Genomic DNA, 21,475 nt, shown 5'->3' with positions numbered 1-21,475 from the left:
GAGGTTGTTGTTGTTTACTGAAATGCTGGTACAACCCCTAAAGTGGACACTATTATACTGGTATAGGTTCCCATACAGATATAAGTTATACCGGCATAAAAGTGTTTATGCTGGTATAACTGCATCCACAAGAGAGGGATATATTTTAACTATACCAGTATCATTAAACTGGTACAACTTTTGTGCATAAACAAGCCCTAATAATATGGCTTCTACTTCTCCTTTGGCATTAGGATTGAGCTTCACTTTAAGAATAATGCATACTTTACTATAAATAAGAACAAGACGTTCTTTGTTTCATATTTATACCCAGAGAATTAGGAATAAGTTAAGAAAACAATATGGATTTTATTTTTCTAATTTTCAAATTTTTATTTAAAATTATATTACTTTTTTTGAAGAGGTGCAACAAGAGAGTCAGCAATGCTCAACGTAAAATATATAAATATCTACCAAAGCAAAGCCTGCAATACTAAAGCAATATGTAATGGAGATGATTGTTACTACATCATTTAATAAAATGACAAGTATTCTATAAATAATACGTATTATAGCATGATATACTGTATTGGAAAAGATTAGGGATATGGCTACACTCGGAACTTCAAAGCGTTGCCACGGGAGTGTGGTCGCAGCGCCAGCGCTGGGAGAGAGCTCTCCCAGCACTGCACGTACTCCAGCTGCTCATGGGGATTAGCTTGCAGCGCTGGGAGCGCAGGCACTGTTTACACTGATGCTTTACAGCGCTGTATCTTGCAGCGCTCAGGGGTGTGTTTTTTTCACACACCTGAGTGAGAAAGTTGCCGCGCTGTAAAGCGCCAGTGTAGCCAAGGCCTGAGTTAGAATTTATAGCAATAATGTTCAATTTAATTTCAAGTAACCTCTAGTCATGGGAAACTTTAATGATACTAACAAATATTTACACAGGGCATTTTAACAAAGCATTTACAGAGATTAAACAGAAAAAGTTAATTAAAAAAGATATGAGTGCCCCATCTAAGGGCTGGAAACTCCTTCTCCAGCAATATAATGTTCCTCTTTCCTTGATGGGTTTCACAATTTTGGAACGTACACCTGTAACTAGTGAAGAAAGGTAGAATTGTACGACACAGGTTGAATTTTTTTTCAGAACAAGTATGTTAATTTTTAACAATAAATAGTAATGCAAGGGGGTCTCAATCTCTCTTCATGAAGGATTGTTCTGTTCCATTCCTCTTCCTACCTACAATCCCACTTTTTGTGTGCGTTAGGAAGAACTAGTTTCAATAAACTTTGCTTCATCAGCCTTCAAGGTCAATGCCAATTCCTTGTGTATTTTATAACATCTGAAATTTTTACTCCATTGCAAGTTCTATAACTTTTATTTAAAAAAAAATTGTGTAACACTGAACCCCAAATTATGCATAGAAATATGATTATGGCATAACTATGATGTATTTTATACAAGATAGGTCATGTAAGATATCATTGAAAAGGTTATTTACTGAATATGATTATTCTACTTGTATGCATGTATCATTTTTGTATCTGAAGTTATGAATACTATCTATATATCCATTACAAATGGGGCATGCCCACTAGGCAAATGACACTCAGTCTAGATGGCTGGCTGGGAAGGGCCATTCAGGTTAATGAGCCATTAGGAGAAAACAATAGGCTTTAGAAGCAGGTAGGGTGTCCGGGGTGGGGTTGGTGGGTGTGGGTGTGTGTTCCTGAGGATGCTACAAACAGCCTCTGAATCATGGCTGATGTGACACAACAAGGACATATGATCAGGTCACCTGGTGCTTGACTCCATCTTGGGATGCTAGTGTTTTTCCACTGACTGGCGTGGGAACCAAGCTTTGAAACAAAGGGCTCAAGCCATATGTAAAAGCTATATAAGGCAGGGGATTGACATCATCGTGGTTCTTCACTGACTCCTCGTGCAAGAAGACTCCTGAAAACACCCAAGGAATAGAGAGACTGAAATGGGGAAAGTGCTGAATCCAGGCTAAAGGGATTTTTAGCCTATGAATGGAACAACTGGGGTTTCTAAGCTACAAGCCAGCACATCTTGCCCTTTAAGAATCCACAGCCTGCTTGTATCATCATTTAGGGTGAGAATTTGCTATTCATATCCTATCTATGTAGTATAGTAAGCTTAGTTTGCATGCTTTATTTGCTAAGTAATCTGCTTTGATCTGATTGCTATCCTTATAAACACTTAAAATCTTTCTTTTGTAATTAATAAACTTGTTTTTGCTTTGTCTAAAACCAGTGTGTGTGGAAGTCATAACTCGAAGCAGAACGCTGTTGTATATTTCCTCTCCACATAGAGTTCTCTGTGCAGCGCAAGATGGTATAATTTTGGGTTTACAACCCAGAGGGCGGGCGCATACCTGAGTAGCTGGGAAGTTCCTTAGCTGAAGCCTCTCCATGCAGAGCTAATCACAGTATCCATATGTGACTGCAGCTAGGTGTGTCCCTACCTGTATGTGTGCTGGTAAAAGTGCAGGCTGGAGCCTGGGAGAGGGTTTGGCAGGCTGGTCACTGCAGTAGTGTAAAGGGAGCCCAGGCTGTTGGGTCAGGGGGGCTCAGTGGTACCCCGGTTCCAGGTGGCACCCCAGAGAGAACCCATCACAGGCCTGGTCTACACTACGCGTTTAAACTGATTTTAGCAGTGTTAAACTGATTTAACGCTGTGCCCATCCACACTACGAGGCTCTTTATATCGATATAAAGGGATCTTTAAATCAGTTTCTGTACTCCTCCCCAACAAGAGGAGTAGCGCTAAAATTGGTGTTACCATATTGGATTAGGGTTAGTGTGGCCACAAATCGACGATATTGGCCTCCGGGTGGTATCCCACAGTGCACCACTGTGACCGCTCTGGACAGCAATCTGAACTCGGATGAAGTGGCCAAGTAAACAGGAAAAGCCCTGCGAACTTTTGAATTTCATTTCCTGTTTGCCCAGCATAGAGCTCCGATCAGCACAGGTGGCGATGCAGTCCCAAATCCAAAAAGAGCTTCAGCATGGACCGTACGGGAGATACTGGATCTGATCGCTGTATGGGGAGACAAATCTGTTCTATCAGAGCTCCGTTACAGAAGACGAAATGCCAAAGCGTTTGAAAAAAATCTCCAGGCTACACAGTGCTGCGTGACAAGCGTAACGGAAAGCCAAAGAATCAAATGGACGGTCATGGAGGGAGGGAGCGGGGACTGAGGACTCCAGCTATCCCACAGTCCACAGCAGTCTCCGAAAAGTATTTACGTTCTTGGCTGAGCTCCCGATGCCTGTAGGTTCAAACACATTGTCCGGCGTGGTTCAGGGTATAGCTCGTCAATGTACACTCTCCTCCCCCCATGTGAAATAAAAGGGAAAAAAATTGTTTCTTGACTTTTTTTAATGTCACCCTATGTGTACTGAATGCTGCTGATAGACGCCATGCTGCGGCAGTAAAGAGCAGTATCTGCTCCTCTTCCCTCCCCAGTGGCAGACGGTACAATATGCTTGATAACTGCTGAATACCCCTGGCTGGCCTTAGGTGAGGCCGGCCGGGGGGGGCGCTTGGGTAAAAATAGGAATGATTCCTGGTTATTCCTAGTAGATGGTACAGAACGGCTGGTAACCTTCTTTATCATAGCAACTGGGGGCTGAGCTTCAATCAGCCCCCTCCCTTTCATGTGTAAAGAAAAGATTCTGTACTGCTTGGACTATCATAGCAGTGGGATGCTGGGCTCCTCTCCCCCACACTGCTTAATGTCCTGCCTGGACTATCATAGCACCAGGAGGCTGCCTCCCCCTCATTTTATGTCACTAAAATCTCAGTGTTTCTTATTCCTGCATTCTTTATAACTTCATGACACAAATGGGGGGGGACACTGCCACGGTAGCCCAGGAAGGTTGGAGAGAAGGAAAGCAACGGGTGGGGTTGTTGCAGGGGCAACCCCCGTGAATGGCATGCAGCTCATCATTTCTGCGGGATCTGACACGGAGCAGCTGTGCTCTCTGGTTCTCTGATACACTGGTTCTCTAGTACAGTTGCCCTATATTCTAGGCAGGACTGACTATTTTTAGATATCATAAAGGAGGGATTGACTCGGGGAGTCATTCCCAGTTTTGCCTTTGCGCCCCCGGCCAACCTCAGCCAGGGGCACTCATGATAGCAGCAGACGGTACAGAACAACAGATAGCCATCATCTCACTGCCAATTTACAATGGCAGCAGACAGTACAGAATGATTGATAACTGTCTCTGCTATCATGCAAAAGTAAATGAATGCTGCTGTGTAGCGCTGCAGTATCGCCTCTGTCAGCGGCATCCAGTACACATATGGTGACAGTAAAAAAAAGCTGAACGGGCTCCACGGTTGCCGTGCTATGGCGTCTGCCAGGGCAATCCAGGGAAAAAGGGCACGAAATGATTGTCTGCCGTTGCTTTCCTGGAGGAAGGAATGACTGACGACATTTACCCAGAACCACCCGCGACAATGATTTTTGCCCCATCAGCCACTGGGATCTCAACCCAGAATTCTAAGGGGCGGGGGAGACTGCGGGAACTATGGGATAGCTACGGAATAGCTACCCACAGAGCAACGCTCCAGAAATCGACACTAGCCTCAGACAATGGACGCACAACACCGAATTAATGTGCTTAGTGTGGCCGCGTGCACTCCACTTTATACATCTGTTTTACAAAACCGGTTTATGTAAAATCGGAATACTTCCGTAGTGTAGACGTACCCACAGATTCCTTTTGTAACGTACCTCCAGTTTTCTCTGGTATTTCTCACATTCTAATTGACACTGTGAGAGATTCTTTGCTGTCTCTTCTTGCATGAGTTGAACACGTTCACTCTCAAAGGACTTTAATTTACTTTGATGGAGAAGTTCAGCCACCTTGCTTTCTGTGCTGAGTTGCAACTGTCTGTACCTGAAAAAAATCAAAGTACTTGTGTGGTTTGATCAAAAAGGATACATGTAGATACAGCAAAAAGATACCTGTATATCTTTTCAGTATATGGCACAGATTTCAGCAAAGAGGAGAATCTTTGTTAAAAAAATGCGGAGTTTAACAACCACTGTTAAGATTAAACTATACATTATCTCTATTTGGAAGTAATAGTTCTTCAAGTTGTCATTTGTGTGGATCCCACTCTAGGTATGTATGAACCTCATGTATAAGAGATCAGAATCTTTCAATACAAATGTCCGTTTGCCCATGCCTGTTCCCTATGTGTCCTCATGCTCACCCACATGACAGAATAAAGAGCAGAGCAACCACCCCTTAGTTTCCTTGCTATTTTAGAATCCCAGGTAAAGATGACTCTGAAAAAGCAAGGATTGAGGGCTGGTCATGTGACCCACATGGACAACCTCTTGAAGAACCACAGTTTCTAAAAACGAACCAGAGTTCTTTGTAAGGTGACCAGACAGCAAGTGTGAAAAACAGGGACAGTGGGTGGGGGGTTAGAGGAGCCTTTATAAGAAAAAGACCCAAAAATCAGGACTGTCCCTATAAAATCAGGACCTCTGGTCAGCCTAGTTCTTTGAGATAAGACTCTGCATTCTCATACTTGTGGGATGAAGGCACCTGAGTTGCAAGCTTCCAGAACCTTCTGGAAAGCAGTGTCCACTTGGGATACTCGCCTCCTCTTTCTCTCCTGATTCCTGGAGAGTTCCCAAGGAGATAAAAGGGGGAGTGGCCCCAACGACCTCTCAGTTCCTCCCATTAATTCCTAACCTGAGACGCCAAAGTGGGGAAATTAGGTAGGGAGTGTGAATATGCAGAGACTCATCTTGAAGAACTATGGTTACAGGAAAGTAACCTTTATTTCTTCTTCAACTGGCCTCCAGGAACGTGGGCTGACATAGGAGTACTAGCTAAACAGGACAGCAGAACTGCCAAAAGAGTAAAGTAAGTCATTTCTATCTTTTTGCTCTCCCCAAGACACAGTCCCTGTTCCCCCCACACCCCAAAATAAGAATTTTTTTTTTTTGCTAAAAACCACATATATAGCTGCAGTATCAGCCATACAATATGGTGTGACAGACACAGCATTAGGGAATGCCACAGACCCTGCCTTTGTCCTGGATGAGGGCTGACAATTCCAGGAGGCTGAAGCTCTGTCAGATCATGATAATTCTGAAACACTGTGCACTACATGGATAACCTTTAGACTGTGACAGACTGACTCCTCTTGTGTCAGTTCCATCTCTCCAAGGGTTTGGGGAACCTGTAGATAAGCTTTGGCTCCATCTGGACAAGGTATGTAATGGAAAACTTACTGCCATTAAAAAGACCAAAAGGTAAGGTACAATTGGAACACTTGTTGGAACACTAGAAATTAGGAAGAGTTCTGTGAGGGGATTAGCACAACCAGAGAGCATTTTACCCCAAGCCATAGAGTCCTATTATCCACGTTGTATGATATATGACAATTTGCACTTAACACTGTAGCCAGGAAATAAACCTCACACCCCATTATGTGTAGGTGATGGATGTCTTGACCATTATATGCGTCTGTTTATTAGAAGATGAGAGGGAGTGAAGCAAGGTTTACTGAAACATTCTGAAATGCTGACTGTTCCATTGGAAAAAAAAACCTCATCTATCAGATCAAAGAAAGACTTGGTTAAGTTAAGGATAGATGAGCCTTGATGTTTCTACTATCCTGACAGGGGGGCGATCCAAAGCTAGACACTGCATCCTTCATGGTGGAGTCAGTACCAGACCTGTTCCTAGCTTAGAATGAGGAGCTAGTTATAACTGAAGTAGCCCAGAGCTCAATATATATCTAATAAAATTTCCTCCTATGAGCTATCAGATACATGGATCATCAATATTTATGATGATGTATCCAAGGACTAATCAGTGGTTCTTTTAGCTTCTCATATACAGCTTTAAATCTAAACAGGGATCTACAGCACTCTGTAACTTCTCCACAGAACCTTGGCAATGCACCTTTTAATTTCCTGAAGAAGATAGGTCTCTTTTTTGCCTTCCCATTCGAGGGCTATAGAGAAGCTCTGAAGCCAATGGGCAGTTCTTTCTGGACAGATCTAGGGACACTGTAACCTGTTTCTCCTGCAGAGACTGCATAGCAGAAAAATCTTCAGATTGTGACATCTCAGAATCAATAGAACTGAGATAGATATAGTACACTCACATTGTAAAGGAGTTTCTGATCCAGGCATTACTTCTTAGATTGTCAGCTGTTCAACAGCTAGAGTCTTCTAAACCTAGTCCTGGGAAGGGGTGTGAATTAGCCTTTAGGGATAGGCTGGGAACCCAAGAGAACTTCAACAGTTCCTATGAAGAACTATTGGAACTGACAGCTGTGGAAAGAAGCAAACTGGAATCTAAGATTTATGATAATAAATGAGCGTAAGACTCACTCCCTCTCTTCACAGCTACAGGACGAGGGGTTTGATATACAATCATCATAAGGGGCAAACACACTTTCAAACAAAGCAGAGCATTGAGTGTGTGTATCTGAATATGACCAAATGGGAAGCATGATGTGAAAACACTATCCTATACAGACCCATCATCCTTTGATCTGATCAAAAGCTTGTAATGCATTTCTCCTTTCCAGTATTGTAAGGACTCCATACTAGATCTGCTTGCTCATGTTAAGCACAGAATCAGTATTGTAAGCAGTTCTCAAAGATCATGGTTTTGGAAATGCAGAATGGGACTCCCCTGACCTGTGTGGATCTGAGGCCTCACTGGTATAGAACAGGGATCGGCAACCTTTGGCCCACGGCACACCAGGATAAGCACCCTGGCAGGCTGGGCCAGTTTGTTTACCTGCCGCATTGGCAGGTTCAGCCGATCATGGCTCCCAATGGCCACGGTTCGCCGCTTCCCTGAGCCCCCAGGTGAACCGCGGCCAGTGGGAGCCATGATCTACTGAACTTGTGGATGTGGCAGGTAAACAAACTGGCCTGGCCTGCCAGGGTGCTTACCCTCGTGAGCCGTGTGCCAAAGGTTGCTGATCCCTGGTATAGAACCACCAGACAAGTGATTCTCAACAATCAAAGATGTCAGCTCTTCATGCTGGCTGGAACCCAGGTAATAGGATGTTTTCAGCAACCCTATTTGGCAGTCTTGCATGTTTGGCTGTCAAATTTGGATCCAGGATCTGACCCTGAATCTGGATTCATACGTCAGCCCTCAGATCTGTACGCAGCTTTTTTTTTTTTTTTTTTTTTAGAAGCTCCAGATCTGTGCTCCACTGCAGATCCAGATCTTGATCTATAATTGGCTGCCAGAGATGTTTTAAGATTCAGCTCCTTTGGAAACTGCATCTAATGGCCAGAAAGCCACTTTAGGCACACTGTTAGGTCTCCTAGGCCAACCTGATCTTGACAGTGACCAAATGGATATATTTCTTCCATGGGAGAAGAGGCAGTCAAACTGGCTCCTGAGGGACACTCTTCAGAGCTGATGCTGGATTTACTCAGTGCCAGCTTAATTGAGTAGGCCTGTAGAGCTTTCCCCATGAGCAGGAGAGCATGAGCCATCCTCCCAATCCTGTGTGTGCAGACAAAACCCATGACAGATGGGCATCTCCGCTTTTCTTTTAAAAGAAATAAAACAGGAATGACGAACTAATTATATAAACAAATAGCGCAGGGACTTTGAACCTAAAAGTGGGACTACGCAGTGGCTATTCGAAGAAATAACCTTTTTTGCTTCTTTGACAATGTGCCTATGTGGCTTCCACTCTAGGTGACTGGAATTTAGAGTCCCACTTGGAAGATGGGATTGACTGACATTAACTAAATAGTGCCCTTAACACGTCTCTACCAAATTTGGCATCTGATCTTGGAGCCAGTTAGAAGACATGGTTTAAAACAAAGGAATTACTCCAAGTAGCTGGCTCGCAGATTTCAGATATGAGAATGTTTCTATACCAGGCAAAGGAAGCAGCCTGAGCACTATGCGATTTGATGTCTGGAGGAAGAAGTGTACTAGCAATGTGAGAGCAGATCGAAATATAATAACCATTTAGATATTCCTTGAGAAGAAATTGCCTGTCTCTTATTAGTGCTACTTATGGGAAAAAAAAAAAAAGACTGCTTTTTAAACAGCTTGGCCCAGATTTTTAAAGGCGTTTAGGTACTAAAGATGCAGATAGGCAACTAGTGGTCCCTAGACCTATCAAGACAGTAACTATACTCAAGAGTACACACTGCTTGTTCCATCTCACTGCTATGGGCGGTAAGAGGGAAAGAAAAGATTATGGCTGATCTACACATTATGCCCTCAAATGTGGGGGACCCAAGGACATGCATGGCACAGCAAAACCAACTCCTATTCAAAGATTCCAATCTCACATCTGGAGTGAGATCCACTTAGACAAAAACTTGTAAACACTGAGCCATATTTGTCTTTTCAGGCCAGGCTGACACAGTAATCATAAACTGGTTCCCTATATCAAATGGGGACATGCTATCTCCCCCTGCACCATTGTCTGTGCTGTTGCCAAGAATTGGGGCATACATATAATTATTTATACTATTGCTGCACACAGAATTTCCAGTCATGGATCATTGTGCTAGGTGCTGTACAAACATAACAAAAAGTCAACCTGTGCTCCAAACAGCTTACAATCTAAGTAGAAGACAAGAGACAATATATGGATAGACAGACAGACAGATGGGGTAGTGTCAAAGGAAACAATGAGAAAATATTGATCAGTATAACAGGCAATGATCTCAGTGTGACATACTCAAGATACAATCCAGATTAATGATTAGCAATGTCAGCCCTACCCTCTAACCTGGGATGCCCTTTACATTGCTGTTTGCTGCTGTAGTCTCCAGCCTGGACTGCTTATAAACAGCCTCCAGCATGCAAGTCATTCCCAGCTATGTGTGTGTGTGTGCTGCAGCCAGCCAGCCAGCCATACTTGGCTCTCACCAGCCTTAGTTATATTGCAGGGTGACCTCAACATACCCAATCTAAGATTTTCCCCCCAGAAATGTATGTTCTATACTGCCCAGCCCCTCTCCTGGATAGTACAAGCTTATATAAAGTCCATCATTTTATTAATAGAAATGATATGCACACATCTTGCCACCCCAAATGGAGTTTCCCAAACACTTTGATTTAAACACTCGATTAGATAAAACAATAAAACAAGTTTATTCATTATAAAGAGATAGATTTAAGTGAGTACAAGTAATGAGGTGTAAAAGTCAGAAATGGTTACAAGAAAAATAAAGAAAATGTAACTGGTGCCTAATTTAGTAAACCATGTTCAATTCAAAGCAAGTTTTTCTCACCACATATTCTCAGCTGTCTTACTAACCACCTTAGGTGGGGACCCCTTCTCCAGTTCAATGTCTCCCTTGTCCCATCTGCTGTAGTGAACCAATGGACAGAGAGAAAAAGAAGGGGTCTCTTGGGGTGTTTGTCCCCCTTTTATAGTGTCAGACCCTCTCCCCCTTGGAAAGGATTCCATCTGAGATACAGGAGAGAGAGAGAGAGAGAGTCTATAGTAAAGGACAGGAATAGGCAAACTTTTTGGCCCGAGGGCCACATCTGGGTGGGGAAATTGCATGCAGGGACATGAATGTAGGGCTGGGGAAGGGTGCAGGAGGAAGTGCGGTGTGTAGGAAGGGGCTCAGGACAAAGGGTTGGGGCAGACGAGGGGTGTAGGTATACGAGGGGGCTGACTTGGTTTACTGCCTAAATGAAAATTAAGCAGAGCACACATTCCTTTGTTTGAGACAGGCCTGTCTGCCAATTTCAGTTTGGAATATGTGTTAAGATCACCATGCAATGGAACTTTACAATTTCACATACAATACTGCCACACATTTTATCAGTATAATACTGACCAGCAAATTATGGGTTTTCAAATGATATCTCACAAGGCATACTTTGTACAAAGATTATTACAATAACGTGCAGGGTGTGGATATGGGTACATTCTGTCACACTCAGCAAGCCAGCAGCCTACCCATTGTCAAGATCTTTGTCAGCATTACAGTAGATAATAATTTTAAGGAGGGATTTGAAGGCTGATGATGAGTTAGTTCTATAGATGTTTACACAGAGCTTCTCTCAAGTGTGAGTGGCAGCACGTGAGAAAGCAAAAAGGTGCTTGTTTGAAAATGTAACAAGTGGGGGCTGGAGGCTGACATCATGAGCTGACTGGAGGTAGGAGTTCATGCAAAGAGACAGGTAATACAGGCAAAGTCACAGGCTAGGAACATGATCTTTGCAGCAGTATTTTGAACGGGTATGAGCAGGATAAAATTGTATTTGTCAAGGCCAGAAAGAGGGATGTTGCAGTAATCAAGACACATGATGCTGAGAACCTGGATGAAAATTTTAGCCATGTGGATGAAAAAGAATGGCTGTTTCTTAGGGTTTGTCTACATGAATATTTACGTTTGTGACAAGCTGGGGTTTAAATTTACTGAGCTTTTTCCTGCTGCACACTCAATGTCCAGGCACTAAAAAGTTCCATAATATGAAAAAAAAAAAACCAAAAACCCAAAGTTGAGAGAGAATCTTTTGTCTTTAAATTTCAGTGTGTTTCTGTTTCTTTTCCTCAAATTAGCAACTTATTTCTATGTCTCAGTAATATGAGATGGAAAAATATACACAATATAAACTTTAAAAATCATACAGCAAATTGTCTTTTAAAGCAATGAATACTAAATACACCTTATTTTAAATTAATCTAAAACCTAAGTACCAAAAATGGTAAAATATCCGTTACATAAAGCACAACAAAAGCAACATATTTCCTCTGTCCTTCTTCCAAAAAATAAGACATAAAAAGCAATTAAATTTTGGACATAGTTACAAACAGAAAGAATATTCAGAAATACATACTCATTCTTAAAATACTCCCCCAAATTATCAAGTAAAAGACATGTGAACATTCAGATGTTTGTGTTCTTGTAAAACACACACACACACAAATACAAATGTAGTTCATTAGTGACATCTGAACTGAAACTAAGATATGTGTAATGTGCTTCCATAATATCATTTGCAGGGACAGTGTAGACAAGGTAGCTAGCTCTCCTTCAGCTATCTCGACTTCAATGAATCAGTGCTTTTCTAAACTATACTTGAGTTTCAGAGAAAACTACCACAACCAGTTGGTTTATTTCCAGCCTCACAGTAGACTGTGGACAAGCATGTGTGTTACGTATAACAATGAAGCACAGACTGGCTGTAAATATTACTTTCTTCAAACACATCACCCGTATTTAATTCAGATGTGCATCAGAACATCTTTTGATGGTATATCATCCAGGAGAGAACGAGAATTGTTTTGATACCACTAGTTTAGTAGATGAGACTACACAGACATCAAGGAAATCACTATCCCATTCCAAGAGAAGCCATGGAGACTGTCACAGGTAGACAACCTTGGGCCATTCCTTACAGTTTTAAGCTGCATGGTAGGGAGACTACATGAAAATGTCTGTGAGAGCAGTCTTGACACCAGTAGAACAGAACTTGTTTCTCATAAGCTCTGCAAACAAAAAACCTAGTGCCAATTAACATTAATACCAGAGTGCTAGATTATGGGCTATCATGGTAAACAGAATCTTCAATGATTATCAAAATTATCATCCAGAAGTGTAAAAACTCTAAATATAAGCAACGTCAACAGAAGCTGCTCAGTGCTCTCACTTTTGAAAAATCAGGCTATTTATTTAAATAAAAAATGTCATTTCTCTGTTCTTTCCAGAAATGTACTGAGCGATTTTACATTTTAAGATGTTATACTATTATTTACATTTTATCAGACATCCAAAAAGTTAAAATGATGTTTACACATTACTACAAACCTATCAGTCTTGGTTGATGATGTTTTATTGTAAGAAATTTCTTCTGAGGAGAATAAAATCATTATAGGGAGGATTTTTTTTTAAAAAGTAAGCTGATAAGACTGGTGGGAGTAAAGAAGAAGAAATAAAAATCTAAGTCTTGGCAATACCTATAAGCTTTGGGATAAGAGTTATAGGAACACCTAACAAAATAGTTATGGAAATCTTTGTCTCTTGGGGCCTCAACCAGTCACTCCCGCCCTTTGTGATCCTCATTTCTACAAGGAAACCACAATAAGGAGGCCTGAATTACTTGTTGTGTATGGCTTTTAGATTCACTCAGTTTCCTATTTCTTCATTTTCTTTCCTTCCTCTCCCTCTACAGATGGGCCTCGATTTAGACAGTATTTTTTTGGACGGTTTGTTATGCACGGTCAACTAATTGCAACCCTTTATTTTTGTACACGGTTTGGATTCACTTTTACACGGTGTAGTGTGGTTGCCAAGATGTGCAGATGCACCTAGAATCAGCTGGTCGCTTCTCACTCCCCCCGCCCCCCACCATACTGCACTCAGTATGATCGGATATTGTCTCTTAAACATCATGTTGTCTGTTTTGCCTTTACTCATTATTTATCATCCTTAATAAGTGTCTACCATGAGCTCAAAGAGGAAATTGAGAGAAAGTGGCTCAAAAAGTTATGCATCATGTGTGAAGAAGCAGAAACAAGTGCTGACTTTAGTACAGAAATGGAAATGTTGGATAGGCTTGCTAAGGGTGAAGGCTCATCATCCATGGCTAGGGCTTATGACGGAGGTCGGCAACCTCTGGCAAGTGGTTCACTAGGGTAAGCATCCTGGCGGGCTGGGCCAGTTTGTTTACCTGCTGCGTTGGCAGGTTCGGCCGATCGCGGCTCCCACTGGCCGCAGTTCGCCGTCCCAGGCCAATGGGGGCTGCGGGAAGCAGCGCAGGTGAGGGATGCTAAAGTGTCATTCTGTACTTGTGATACTACCATACAATAGATGGAGAAAGCACTGAACATGCGGATTGAGGACAAGCACAGAAAAGAATTTCATTGAATGAGCCAGTGATTCAAGAGATTGTACGATCACTTAAAACAGGATGCTGCACCAAAGAATCTAACTTTATAGCCAGCAAAGAATGGTTTAAGAAGTTCAAAAGGAGATACGGCTGCATAATGACAAATTGGTCTGCGGACAATGAAGCAGCAGCAAGGTTTCCACCTGAGCTGGCTGAACTCACTGAGGAGAAAAAAGCTTGCTTCAGTTTGTAACCTAACACAGATGAGACAGGCTTATTTTGGAGACGGATGCCAAACAGAATTTGTCTTTCAAAAAATGAGAAATCTGCTCCCAGTTTCAAGGTTGCGAAAGACTGAATGACCCTTCTCATCTGTGGCAATGCAATGGGGGATTTTGTGGTAAAGCCAACGCTACTTTACCAAGTCCAGAACCCCCGTGTGCTCAAGGGAAAAGATAAATATCAGCAAACAGTGTTTTGAAGGTCTAATCAGCGTGCGTGGGTCACTTCAGTGCTTTTTATGGACTAGTTTCATAATTGTTTTGTGCATGAAGTGAAACGCTACCTGGCATCAAAGAACCTGGCTGGTCCTACTGATCCTTGACAACGCTCCGGGCCACCCTGCAAGCCTTCAGGCTGAGCAGCCCACAGTGGAGCTGTTTTTCCTGCCTCCAAACATCACATCGTTCCTCTAGCCCCTTGACCAATGTGTCATCGCAACTTTTAAAGTTTATTACATTCACCGCACCTTTCGCTGCATCCTATATGCTATGGATAGTGATCCAAGTTTAACAGTGACCCAGTGCTGGAAGGATTAAACCATAGCACAGTGTATTAAAAATATAAAAGAGTCTCTGGATGAAATAAAGCCTTCCACCATCAATGCATGATGGTAAAACTTGTGGCAAAAGGCAGTGAACGATTTTCATGGCTTCCCTGAAATGCGGCATGAGGTGGAGGAAATTACAGAGCTGGGTTGTCGTGCTGGAAGGGAGCAATTTGACAATCTCCAGGCAACCACTCGAGTCCCACACCACCAAGATCAATGATGAAGAGCTGATTCAGTCAAGCACCAGTGAGAAGGACAGTGAGGAGGTGGGGGTGACACTGAATCTGCAGTTGACAATGAAGATAAGGGTTTTCGATTGGCCAAGAAACTCAGACTTTTTTTTTTTTTGCGCTAAGGATCCGTTCATGGAACATAGCTTGAAATTCAAGAGAGAACTTGAGGGTACACTGGCTCCTTACAGGGAAATTTACAAAGATATGCAGACGAAAGCTGAACTGACCATTATCAGTTTTTTTTCATGTCTTCCAGAACGAACTCCACTCCGCTCCCCGGGTGTGCACCTGAGGCCAGGAGAGCCCCTGGCGAGAGTGTCCATCGTCCCTCGCAAGGCCAGCTTCAGAAGGTAAGAGGAGGGAGCCCAGTTCCTTCATACCCCATCACTCCTTCCTCCCTTCCTCACCCCGTCGTTGGCCACCCACCTGCAGCCTGGGCCAACCCAAGTGTTCCCATGCTGATCATGCCATTGCTCCACACTCCTCGGCCACCCGAGATCAACCCTCGGAGTTCTGACTTCAACAACATCAGCATTATCATCATATCAAGTTCATCCTCAACGTCAGTAAAGTTCAGTAGCAAGTTTAAATTTTATTAATTTTTTTTAATAAAACCTGTATTAGATAAATTAGGGAGTGTCATCTTGTGAGCCTGGAACCTAACCCTTTTTCCCCATAGACCCATAGTAATCTTTTTACTTAATTTCTATTTGCACAGTGTTTTTTCAAGAAGGTAACCACTGTGTAAATCAAGGCCCCAACTGCATAACCAAACCAGTTTTCTTCACTTATGACTACTTTTATTTTTTTCCACCATCTCTTTCCCTGGCCTCTCAAGTTTATGTACCTCTCTCATCTCTTCCAGTCTCTCTCAGCTATTCTTCCATTGTCATTTTGAGCAGAAGAAATGGACCTCAACAGCAATCTCTGCAAAACTTATCTTCCCTTCTCCTTCTTTAAGAGGACTGAACACCTCTCTGTTCATTCTGTTGGGATTAGAGAGCAAAACCTTATCCCGCAAGTATTCTCTACTCTACTTCAGTACACGAGACAAACAAGTCAACTCTTCTCTCCAAACACTTTGACTATGGGCTTGTCTACACAGTGGGAAAATGCACCCTCCGGAGTGTGATTTCTCATGTGCACTAATGTATTACACATTAACTGCTCTTTATGATAGGCACAGGGGTCACCAACCTTTCAAAAGTGGTGTGCCGAGTCTTCATTTGTTCACTCTAATTTAAGGTTTCGCATGCTAGTAATACATTTTAATGTTTTTCTTTCTATAAGTCTACAATGTATAACTAAACTATTGTTTTGTGTAAAGTAAAAGGTTTTAAAAATGTTTAAGAAGCTTCATTTAGAATTAAATTAAAATGCAGAGCCCCCCAGACGGTGGCCAGGACCCCCGGCACTCTGAGTGCCACTGAAAATCAGCATGTGCCGCCTTTGGCATGCGTGGCATAGGTTGCCTACCCTTGTGATAGCACCTGTCACTTGGTGACATATACTGGGCAGGTCACTATGTGGAGCAATGGAAGAAGCAGTCTTTTTTCCCAGTGTGGAGGGAAAGCAGTCAGAATGGTGGTGCTGCTGCTACTTTTAATGGCACTGTTAAAATTAATTTGCCAGTGTCCCTCTAAATATATACTTTAAGAACTGCTTTGAGATCTTTTAGGTGGGCTTTTATTCATTTATTTATTTTTAATGAAGACAGATTCATCCCTTCATTGCATAATTTGTTACAGCATAGCATTTGCCCCCCTACATTTTGAGGTTATCATGAAGACTTTTCCTTAACTAGAACCTAGGTGTACATATAAAGACATTGTTTTTCCTTTAAATTTAATTTAGAAGAATGAAACTATTGCATGTAAGCCGGGTGAGATGTGACGGTTCTCAGGGTACCCGTGATTATGAGTCACCTTGCTGCCCCCTGGCTCTAGAGAGAGAGAGATTTGCTTGTGGGGGGCTAACGCCCAGCCACCAACACTAGAAGCCTGCTAGCCACTCAAGCACTCTACGCCGGGCTATGCAAATCCTGTCTCTGCCTTGCAGATTAACAATAGGTGCACACCAGTCCCTGAGTCCCTTTGAAGTGTCACCCCATGATATGTAGTCCCTGGCACTTGCAACTCAGAGAAATCCCAGCTCCTCTGCCCTCAAAGGAGCGGTGAACCCCAGTTTACTATTTTTACCTTAAGCCCCTGCTCCTGTATAATCCACAGCACTTTTAATAAAATAATAGAAGGTTTAATTAAGAAAAAATGGAGATTCTGCTAGAAAAAAAAGAATGATGGAAAACAAATGGTTTACAATGCAAAACTAAGTCATAAAATGCACACTAGGATCTAAACTTATTAATAGCTACCTTTACTGTCTAATAAAGTAGGTTCCTCCTCCTCCCTGAAGTTCAATGGTTGCAGCACTGGCTGGCTTCACAGGAACAAGGATCTAGTCTTTCATGAAAAACATCCCTGTTCAACAAGAAGTCTCCAAAGTGAAAAGATACTTTCTTTCAAAACCATAAAGTACTACTTCCAATACTGTTATATTATTGCCTAAATATTATCTGTAGTATATCTTGCAATGATTATAAGTCTTAATAAGTTATGAGATTTATGTAGATACCTTACATTTACCCTTTACAAATAAATACCCTTCAAGACACTTGTGTGGTATAAAGAGTTTGTCAGGCCTGAGATAAGAGTTGTTTTGCACAGAGCAGTGGACTCTCTGCTAAGGGGCCTTCTTCTCAGTTGAGACCAGCCAGTTTGGACTTTATACCTAGGATTTGATTAAAAGCATATTCTAGTTACTACTGTTCTCTAGTTAATTTTGTTCTGTGGTATGTGCAATTATTTTGCCTTTTTTGTTGCATAGGTACTTTAAAACCAGTTTAAATAGAAGAAGGTGTTTAACAATTTCCCCATACTACTTTTTCCATTACTCCATTCTCAGTACTCCATTATAATTATTAAAGCCTGAACCAGGTTGAAATCAGACACTTTATCTTGACCTGAAAGTCACTCATCAGGAGTACAGTTAAACTTGCCACAGCTAAGAAAAGTTAGTATTTCCCTATAAAGCTGTTATTTTTTGACTAATGCTAGGTTTTGTTATTCTCTTTTGGGCATAACAGCTTTCCTGAAAGACTGGGTTTTTCCTGATCTACAGAAGCTTCCAGAGTTCTGTCAAAAGTGATTGCATCTCAAATAGACATGGGATGTTAGGTTCCTGAGGCATTAGGCTCCAGTAGGGACCGATGATCTTATCTCTATGCATTTTCTGACCCCTACTGGGAATCATCTCCTCTCCAGGACAAAGAAGATATCTTAGTTGAAAAGTGGCATTTTCACTTGCTTTCCTCAACCTGATCCCTATAGCTGCTTATGTTCTGTATTTTTATACTGGGCTTTCACACAAGAATCACAATCAAAATTACAAATTAAAGCTTCACAATAGTTCCATAATACAGGAATTGTACCAGTTTTACAGAGACTGTGAAACTTAGGCTCAAAGTGGTTTAGTGACTTTACCAAAGTCACATCCCAAGTCTGTGGCAGGGTAAGCTTTAGTACCAGATCTGATTCTCTGGCATGTAGTTTAACCTCCAGGCCATTCTTTCTTAGACTAGAAAAGTCCCTATCTGACAAAACAGGATAGTTAATTCTAAGGTAAGTTTGCTAGAATTAACAAAGAAAAACTATATTCAGTGACAAGTATGCTCGCATCTAGACACATCCCATATAGCCAAAATCTTTAAGCATATAAATAAGTTAAGGGGAAAGACTTCTGCATTCCTTTGCATCTTCACACCGTGCCAGCAAATGTTGTCAATAATGCACCCCAACATGTCATCTCCACAGATGCCAAAAGCAACACACACACAAATTTCAAACTTGCATGCCTGCTAGCACAAAACCTTTACTATGACCTCATATGCCTAATGAATGATGTCAGCACACCTGACTGTCACTCATTCCATACATTTTGGAAGTTATTCTGCCTTAACACTGCTGAGTTTGCAGTTAAGGTTGTGTGTTAGAACGTAAGCTTGAAGAAGTTACTGTATTTAAAAAAATCAGGGTGTGAGTGCGTGTCGGGGCAGGGTTGGAGTCACACCTCAGTAATACGACTTAGTGATGGGTCTCTGGGCCAGGTCGCCCAGTGGTGAGTCAGCAACCAGGGGTAGGGGAGCTTAGGCTCTCCTTTCTCCACCGGGCTCTGACCCAGGGCCCTGTGAGTAAAGTTTAACTATGCAGCCAAAGGGTGGACACCTATGCCTACTCCCTGGGCCACTTCCTACCCAGCTTCAGTTCTTCCCCTGGTACCACTGGTCTGCATCTGAATTACCACTGGAGTCCTCTCTGATCGCACTCCAGAGGGCTTTCCTCTATCAGTTGAGGACCATTGTTCCCAGCACCCACATGTGAAGACACCGCAGTGGTTTGGCAGCAGGGCCTGGTCCTGGCCATGTGAATCCCCAACATCTTCTCTGAGGGAGCTAGCTTGCAATATACGACTACTCCCCTGCTCTGTCTGCCTAGAGACTGAGCTGCTTCCTTTTGAGGTCAGTTTCCACTGTGAGCATGTCCAGCATGGAAGTCCCCAGAGCTGCTTAGTTCACCAGCATGGGGCTCATGCATGCCATCACAGTGTGCCAGTGGAGATCCCAGAGTCTTTTTGGTTTCTTGCAAAAAGGTATAAAGAAAAGTAAGACTATCAGGTGAAAAAAGGCCAAAAGAGTGATTTCTGTGTCATTTTTTATCAAACCACAATCAAAAAAATGAAATAGTACTCAAAGTTTAAATTCTATGGGTTATTTATTTTTTATTTCTTTATTTTGTTTGGTTATTTCAATTAGAATCATAGAATATCTGGGTTGGAAGGGACCTCAGGAGGTCATCTAATCCAACCCCTGCTCAAAGCAGGACCAATTCCCATCTAAATCATCCTAGCCAGGGTTTTGTCAAGCCTAATCTTAAAAACCTCTAAGGAAGGAGATTCCACCACCTCCCTAGGTAACCCAGTCCACTGCTTCACCATCCTCCTAGTGAAAAAGTTTGTCCTAATATCCAACCTAAACCTCCCCCACTGCAACTTGAGACCATTACTCCTTGTTCTGTCATCTGGTACCACTAAGAACAGTCTAGATCCATACTCTTTGGAACCCCCTTTCAGGTAGTTGAAAGCACCTATCAAATTCCCCCTCATTCTTCTCTTCTGCAGACTAAATAATCCCAGTTCCCTCAGCCTCTCCTCATAAGTCATGTGCTGCAGCCCCCCTAATCATTTTTTTGCCCTCCACTGGACTCTTACCAGTTTTTCCACATCTTTCTTGTAGTGTGGGGCCCAAAACTGGACACAATACTCCAGATGAGGCCTCACGAATGTCGAATAGAGAGGAATGATCACGTCCCTTGATCTGCTGGCAATGCCCCTACTTATACAGCCCAAAATGCCATTAGCCTTCTTGGCAACAAGGGCACAATGTTGACTCATATCCAGCTTCTCCTCCACTGTAACCCGTAGGCCCTTTTCTGCAGAACTGCTTCCTAGCCATTCGGTCCCTAGTCTGTAACAAACAGCGAATGGGATTCTTCCATTCTAAATGCAGGACTCTGCACTTGTCTTTGTTGAACCTCATCAGATTTCTTTTGGCCTAATCCTCTAATTTGTCTAGGTCGCTCTGTATCCTATCCCTACCCTCCAGCGTATCTACCACTCCTCCCAGTTTAGTGTCACCTGCAAACTTGCTGAGAGCGCAATCCACGCCATCCTCCAGATCATTCAGGAAGATATTGAACAAAACCGGCCCCAGGACCGACCCTTGGGGCACTCCGTTTGAAACCGGCTGCCAACTAGAGATGGAGCTGTTGATCACTACCCATTGAGCCCGATGATCTAGCCAGCTTTCTATCCACTTATAGTCCATTCATCCAGCCCATATTTCTTTAACTTGCCGGAAAGAATACTGTAGGAGATTGTATCAAAAGTTTTGCTAAAGTCAAGGAATAACACATCCACTGCTTTCACCTCATCCACAGACCCAGTTATCTCCTCATAGAAGGCAATTAGGTTAGTCAGGCATGACTTGCTTTTGGTGAATCCATGCTGACTGTTTCTGATTGCTTTCCTCTCCTCAAAAAGTGCTTCATAATTGATTCCTTGAGGACCGGCTCCATGATTTTTTCAGGGATTAAGGTGAGGCTGACTGGCCTGTAGTTCCTCAGATCCTCCTCCTTCCCTTTTTTAAAGATGGGCACTACATTAACCTTTTTCCAGTCATCTGGGACCTCACCCAATCACCATGAGTTTTCAAAGATAACGGCGAATGGCTCTGCAATCACATCCGCCAACTCCTTTAGCATCCTCGGATGCAGTGCATCCGACCCCATGGAGTTGTGCTCATCCAGTTTTTCTAAACAGCCCTGAACCATTTCTTTCTCCACAGAGGGCTGGTCACCTCCTCCCCATACTGTGCTGCCCAGTGCAGCAGTCCGGGAGCTGACCTTGTTCGTGAAGACAAGAGGTAAAAAAAGCATTGAGTACATTAGCTTTTTCCACATCC

General features: G+C 42.6%; 1 protein-coding gene across 1 annotated transcript in view; it reads right to left on the bottom strand.

Moving 5' to 3' along the window:
• The window catches only part of PIBF1 (progesterone immunomodulatory binding factor 1), a 195,693-nt gene that overhangs the window by 85,323 nt on the left and 88,895 nt on the right, over positions 1 to 21,475 (bottom strand). Inside the window, 1 exon segment of the mRNA XM_030566449.1 lies at positions 4,755 to 4,920. Coding sequence (XP_030422309.1) covers positions 4,755 to 4,920 — 166 coding nt within the window.

The sequence above is a fragment of the Gopherus evgoodei genome, chromosome 1 (assembly GCF_007399415.2).
Source record: "Gopherus evgoodei ecotype Sinaloan lineage chromosome 1, rGopEvg1_v1.p, whole genome shotgun sequence".
In the NCBI taxonomy this organism is placed as follows: domain Eukaryota; kingdom Metazoa; phylum Chordata; order Testudines; family Testudinidae; genus Gopherus; species Gopherus evgoodei.
The sequence above is the reverse complement of the archived record's forward strand: the minus strand, read 5'-3'. Positions and strand labels throughout refer to the sequence as shown.